A 7322-nucleotide genomic window follows, 5' to 3' on the forward strand; every position below is an offset into this window, starting at 1 on the left:
ATGTACAGATAATTAAGCTCTGTTTTAATACACATGCATGCGTCTTAATCACATGCAACAAAGAATGATTATGTGGTTTGTTTTGTTGGGGTTTTGTTTGTCTGCTTGTAAATAAAATTAAAATGCAGGGCACATATCTTACCCTCTAGTATACAGTACCTGTTTGAGAGAAACTTTACCTTTCCTCAATTACTAATAAGAAATTGCCACAGCTGCTTCTTCTCATTTTTGAAACTGATCTATTGGACCACTTGTTTCATGAAGTTCATACTTATTCAGTAGTAGCAAAGAAAATCTTCTGAGAGGCCCCCAAAAGTGATCCAATACTAAACATGATCAAGCATGTTTGGCCTGTTTAGACCAAATTGCTGATAACCTGTCCATTTTAACCACAGACCAGACAGACAGCTATAAAGCAGTGTAATACAGACACAGTGGTACACCATTAGTGCAACAACACTAATTACTTACTTTTGATTGCATTCTTTTACATAATTTTAAGAACAAAAAGAAATTTTCCAAGCGAGACAAAGATTTCACTAATCTTTGTCCTCAAATCAACCATCTGATCATTTAAAAATATTGGCTGTGATTTAGACTTGTGAACTGTTACTATTAGTTCTGCTAATCTATAATATACTTCTATGACTAAAGTACTTAAAGACTGTAACAAGTGAGTCTACAGAGTTGAAAGGATGTACAGTCTAGAGTGAAAGAAAAGTTCAAACTCAGGCATCCTGTAAAAGTATCTAAAACTCAATATAGAGAAGTGCATCTTTTTTAAAAGTGCAGATTAATGCAATTTAAAAATGTATTACTATGCTCAGCTAGAAATAATCTACCCTGATGCTGCCAGTCCAGATCCCTCTGAGTCACTTTCAGCAGCACAATCTACCTGCTGGTTGTTCTTTAGAGGCCCAACTCTCAGGGTTCAGGGGCATCCTCATGACGTACTTTTGACTATCAAGCTCTCTGTCTGAGAACCAGTATCTTGCCACAATTCAGCTGCCCAGATGGGTTTACTTCTCCACTGCCAGTTGATTTCCTTCTGTTGCTGTAGCCACCCTCACAAAGCATTTGCCACCATCCATAAGTCTGTATAGAGATAGAACAAGCATTGGTCATTTCTCTTGCTCAGCAGTTATCTGACGCTAGCTGGATGGCTTTCACCTCAATTCACCTTCTCCCTCAGCAGCTTCTGCAACTTGTCATGTACGACGTGGGTTTGCACACAAGGGGGAACAGCAAGCCTCCCACCTTCAGTGCTTTACTACAATGCAGCAGGAACCATCAGTGAACAGAGCAGGTCACTTTTCATTTTCTGGCAGGTTTAGCTCTGATGATATCCCAAAATCTCTGCCTTCTGGCCAGTTTGCGATGATTTCTAAGACTCTTGGGCAGTTAGGGCTCCCTAGTTGAGCCTGTTGTATTATCAGTGTGACCCACTTGCTTCACATGGCATGATAGGGAAAGGGGGCCTTGAAGACCCAGTTCAGCTGTGCTCTACCATCTGTGGTGTAGAGCACATCTGTAACACCCTGTCCCATCCAGACTGGCCCAAGGGCTACTGCATGCACAGTCTCCTGTGTGATTTGTTCAAAGGCCTGTAACTGCTCACAGCCCCATTGGAAATAATTCTTCTTCCAAGTCACTTGGTAGAGAGGGCTCACAATCAAAATACAGACTGGGATACGCATACTCCAGAAACTCACAACACCCAAGGCAGCCTGAGTTTGCTTCTTATTGGTGGGTGGAAACATAGCTGCAATTCTATTAATGACACCCATCAGAATCTGGCAACACCTGTCTTGCCACATCATCCCTAGAAAACTCTCTGTCTCATGCAGGTACCTTGACCATACTCCACTTTATAGTGAATCTGGCTTTCAGATGACTCTGCAGTCTCTCAAACTTCTTCTGCTGTGTCACACCACACAGTGATGTCATCAACATACTGAAGTGTTCCAGAGATCCACCCTGTTCCAGTACAGTCTGGATGTGTACATGGCAAACGATGTGGCTGTGTTGCACCCTGGGACAGTTGATTCCAGGTATACTGGACAATTGGCACTTGTTGATCTTTAATGATTCACAGACATGCAGCTAGGGCTGAAGTGGTTTTTCCATCCCACTTTTCATGTTGTCCCCCAGGGTCACACACGTAAAACCAGAGGAAGCATTGTGGTGTGTGTTTCCCAGATTCTGTGCCTTGGACAGAAAGACACCTGCTTTTAATAGCTGAACTATGAGACTGCACATGTGGGGAGTAGGACATATTCTCTTGGATCTGGTCAACCTTCAGGACAGTTCCTCCAGAACTGAAACACAGGCCTGTACACTACAAGAGAGGCTTCCCTTATATTGCCACAGCAGGGTAACCATTTAATTCACATCTAGGTCTGCAGGCTGAGGATTGTCATTCATGTCAGTATAGAGCAGTTCCAGCACAGCTAGTTCCCTCAAGTACTGGATGCCTTTCTTCATGGTGACCCATCTTCCCAGATGACTTGTCATATCACCCTTGAAGGGCTAACTACCCCTTCCACTTGCTAGAAGCCATCTCCAGAGGCTGAGGGATTGTACCATTTTTCCATTAACCTTGTCAATGCCCCCTTCCCTAGACAGGGATCCCACCTGCTTAGTTTCCCTACCTTCTAATTCCAACCACTGGCTTCACTTTCCCAGCATTGGAGCAGCCCGATCATAACGAGCTCCCCTGGATGGTGGCCACAGTCCTTCTCTAGGTCCTGCAGTTCATCCAGGGAGATAGATCAAGTGATTATCTCTGACTCTTCCTCTCGTTCCTGGCCATCCTCATCCTTTGGAGGATGAGCCATTTTCCTTGTGTACGGCTCTCTAGTGTAACTGCCATGCCTGCTGATCTGCTTATAGGCCCAGAGACGACTTCCTCTGTATGCTGAACAGCACTGAGAAGAGCTCAATAGGAATAGGCCAGGCTCCAGCATGTTGCAGTGATTTATATCTTTTGGGAATTTCTGGGCTGACAACATCTTATTTCCAAACATTTTACCAGGTTATCAGGAATTTGCACTTCCTCAGAGGTGAGATTCCAAAACACTGGTGGTGAGCACAAGCCTAGGCACTTGCCCATACTCTCCAACATACTGTGCCGCTCAATTATCCAACCTCAGGGCAGACCTTCAAATGGTACTCTTGGAAAAAAATTGTTACTATGATCAAGACCAGACACACATTTAAGAGAAGATGACAGAAGCAGTTTGGTGTTGGTGTCCCAGGGACACTGAAAACCAGCAACAGGTGGGTAAGTGCTCTCTTGTGTTCCATTTATCAGTTGTGTGAGATGAGTGATAAATGATGACACAGCATACAAAACTCATTAACTGAACAATCAATGACATAATCCACTTATATCAGACCTGCCATTAAACAGCACAGTACCACCAACACCTTTAGCATCAGGGGTGCGGGTGTGGGGGCACGGCATAGCCCCATCCTTACTAGCGGTGCGAGTCAGTGTGAACCAATGCAGTCTTTTATAACTACATTGAGAATTTTACTCAAAAAGTTTCACAGGAAATGTTAGTGATATGTGTCAACTATCATTTATAAATTTCTATCTGGCATTATTAAGCTTTCTTTAAAGATCTACCTGTGCTGCTAAACACTAAAATAGACACGTGCTTCTGTTACCAGCTAGCGAGGTGTGCTTCCTAGCGTCAGAAATACTGAAGATGCCCATTCTTTTCTCAAACAAAAGAAGTAACATGAATTTCTAAAATATGCTTCATCAATTTGCTTCTATATATTCAGAGAATTGTATTTTGGGTGCTTACTGTGACTTTAAGATGTATTTGCCTGACTAGAATTCAACAGAGAAAAAAACCCCTCACAACTGGTTAATGAATCACTTTGAATTAATTCTGTGCCAGCACCATTTAGTTCAGAAAACAAAGAGGCCTTGAAAAGTATGCCAATAATTAAGTCTGAAATATCTTGATAGTTTAGAAGAATTTCTGAAGGAAAAGTCACCAGCAGTCTTGTTAATCATATAAATAATGGGATGTCTTCTGACCATGCAAATCTGCTTGCCTTCCATCTCACAGCTTAGTCTCAAGCACAACCTACTGAAATTTTCACATACTTTTATGTTACTTTTTGAGTACGTGTAAAAGACAAAGATTTAGGACTAGATTCTTTGTTAATAAATCTACATACTGATGTAAAAAGGTGTTGAGCACAGATAAACAGGAATGGTGCCAAACGAAACAGAGAAACTAAGTCCTTATCAGCTGCTCCAGAAGTCCACCTTGTCCAGTGTTTATTCATGTAAAGACTCGAAACTATTTTCCTACCATGACTTGACCAATTTACCAGACACAGTCAAGAAACTACCTCACAAGTTTCCTAATGGTGAAAAATAACTCCTAACGGTTGCCGTCACAAAGTTATAGGTTCCCCGTAAACCTAACCCTGTTTTTCCTTTGCCTGAAAGAGAATGGAGACCCTCCCCGAGGCTACGGTCACACCTCCGGGAAAACCCAGGCTTGTCGTTATTTCCTTAACCTGAACTTTACGTCTACCCGTGCTTCCTGGTTTCGGCGACTAGCAAGGCGAGGTTTGGGGGTGCGCCCCGCTCCGCGGGCGGTGAGATACCCAAGCGGGCAACCGCACCGCTCCCGCGCATTCGCAGCTCAGGTCCCCGGCCCATCCGCCGCCTCTCCCCAGACAGCAGCTCCCCAGAGCCGCCGCCGCCTGGCTCCGTCCGTGCGCGAGGAACGGGGCGGAGGAAGGTGACAGAAAAGCGACTCCTGGGACCGTGAGGGATTGAACAGCGGAACCGAGAGGAGGAAGCCGGGCCGGAGAAGGTACAGCTAAGCGCCGCAGGGGAAAAGGGGCAGAGAAAGAAAGAACAACTGAGTCGGTCCTCGGTGGGGGAAAAGTCCCGGGAAAGGGGTGGTGGCGCCGGTCCGGCCCCAGGCAGCGGCGGAAGAAGGCCCAGGCAGAATAATGAGGACCGTGCTCAGAAGCGAGCGACGGAGAACCACGGCCGGCGGCTCAAGCCGCGGCCTGCCGCTGGAGCTCTAAAGAGCGGCGCCCCGGCGAGTGGGGCCCGCCGCCCCCAGCCGCGCCGCGGCGAAAAGGGGGAAGGGAGGTAGGGAAGCCGGCAGCCCCGAGCGAGGGCCGCAGGCCACGGCCCCGCGGGGCTGGGCGGGCCCGGCAGCTCCTCACCTCCGGCGCCCACTGCACAGGAGAACAGCAGGATTATCGTCCCCGCCAGATCCATCTTCACCGGGCCCAGGCCCCGCCACCGCCTACCCACAGCACATCCGCTCCGGTCGGCACCGGTATGGGGAGGGGCGAGCTCCGCGCCCTACTCCGCTTTGTCCTCCGCCGCTCTGGAAGACTGTTTCCGCCCACGGAGCAGCGGCTCTCTCCAGGACCGCCGGCCCCGCCGCGCTCTGCTCCGGTCCGGCCCCAGCACCACGACTTCCTCCGGCCGCCTGCCCCCGCCCGTGCGACGCTACCGGCGGGGCGGGGCCACAAGGCACACCCCGAACGTGCGAGCCGCCCCGCCTCCCGCGCAACGCGCGGGGCCTCGCTGCCTGCTGCCGCTCGGGGGCGGACGGAGTTCTCTCGGCGCCAAATCAGGACAGGCTCCGGCTGCATTGTCCCGCCCGAAGCACGGCAGGAGGACCGCCCCAGGCCGCCTCCGGGAGCGGTTTTTAACGGGGTTGTCGGCTTCCCAGCTGAGGCAGGGCAGCGTCAGCTACTGTTCTAAGGCTGCCTAGGGGCGGGGCGTCAGGCGCGGAACTGCTGCGGCCTCCTGGGCCCCTCCGGGGCTGAGGCGCCGATTCCGAGTGAGAAGGATTCGCGTCCTCAGAGGTGAACGAGCTGGTACACAAGCTTCATTTGCATTTGTCGATTAGGATTTTTTCTGACTCCTTCGAACCTCCGTAAGAATAGCCTTCGGGCCGTTCACCACAACGACATCTCACGAAGGTGTAAATACATCAGCTGGTTTCCTTTACCCCTTATACATTTTTCCTTGCAGAAATTAGTTTACTCCATTTTCGGGTCCTATTTTAGGTCACCCATTTGTCTTGATGCTCCACGTGTTATGAAGCATTACAGGCACCTCAACAGAAATTTCTCCATTTTCTGACTGTCTTGGACAACCCTCACAACTCAAGCGTAAAGGAAAATCCTCTAATGAAGATTAACAAACTGTTTAGACAGAACGTTCCACGTCTTTGTCAACATGCTAATTCTTACATTAGCTTATGCTAATGCAAAGTTTTCTGTATCTTAATATTAGAGCTTGTGACAAGTTTCACCCCTTCCTGAGATTTTTTCCTTCCTATTTTCAAAATACGGAAAAAAAGCCCCAAACCCCACCCTTCCCCCGATAACGTTGCAGCTGAGAAAAACTTATGTCAATACAGAGAAATCACACTAACATACTTAAGGCTGATGCAACTGTCTATAAAGCACCCAGATAAAAGAACTGCTGGAAGCAAAAAAGAGAAGATAAATTCTTATCTTCCCAAAACTGTATTTAAAACATGCAATTACATCCTGAAGGTTTCTACAGGGAGTAAGTTCATTAGTCAGATAGTACAGCTGCACTAGCTCTTCAATGATCTATTACACTCCCTATAATCACATTTCAATATCACAGATATTTAATACACTACAATTAAAAGTACTGAAAACCTTTAGGAAAGCTGAACTTGCTCGTAAACAGATAAACTACCCGTAATGCAGCGTGTGACCCCTCCCACTGCGCTCCAGCCTAGCGCTTGGGGGCGAGAGACCAACGCCGGCACGGGGGCGGTGCGCTACCCGCCGCCCTGCCCGCGCAGCCGCGGCCCCGCCCCTGCCCGCTTCCGGCAAAACATGCGGGGCAGGGTAGCAAGGGTGCCTCCACCCTGCCTCCCGTTCGATGTAGCCTTTAGTACTCAGTGGGGCGGCTTGTTCTGCCGGGAAGAGGGAGCGGGTATTCTCAGTCCCTGCACCGCCTCTGAGGGGTGCACTGAGGCAGCCAGCAAAAAGCAAGGCCGTCCCGGTGCTGTGCTGTCCTGTCCTGTCCGGTCCTGTCCCGTCCCTTCCCGCCGCGCCTTGTGCCACCCCTTTCGGGCTCGCACCTCTCCGCGCCCTCTTACGCGGCCCGAGAGGGCGCTTTCTCCCCACCTGTTCCCCCGTGTCCCTTTTTCCCTAGACGTCGGTGCCACTGCTGCCTTCTCTGGACTCGTATCCCTCCGCCGGGCACCTCCGCCCCGCCAGGCCCCGCCCTCGGGGCACCCCTACTCCGCCTCGAGCCGCGTTGTGACCCGCGGCTG

The 7322-nt window shown here is 49.2% G+C and overlaps 1 protein-coding gene across 1 annotated transcript in view; it reads right to left on the reverse strand.

Annotated features, from left to right (window-relative positions):
* The window catches only part of ADAM10 (ADAM metallopeptidase domain 10), a 44080-nt gene extending 38580 nt beyond the window's left edge, over positions 1-5500 (reverse strand). Inside the window, exon 1 of the mRNA XM_068143946.1 lies at positions 5212-5500. Within this exon, the coding sequence (XP_068000047.1) occupies positions 5212-5266 (55 nt within the window). The 5' untranslated portion in view covers positions 5267-5500. The remainder of the gene's footprint in view (positions 1-5211) is intronic.
* Between the last annotated feature and the right edge of the window lie 1822 nt (positions 5501-7322).

The sequence above is a fragment of the Melanerpes formicivorus genome, unplaced genomic scaffold (genome assembly GCF_026170545.1).
Source record: "Melanerpes formicivorus ecotype bairdi unplaced genomic scaffold, bMelFor1.0.p_v2 SCAF_10, whole genome shotgun sequence".
NCBI classification, from domain to species: Eukaryota; Metazoa; Chordata; class Aves; order Piciformes; family Picidae; genus Melanerpes; species Melanerpes formicivorus.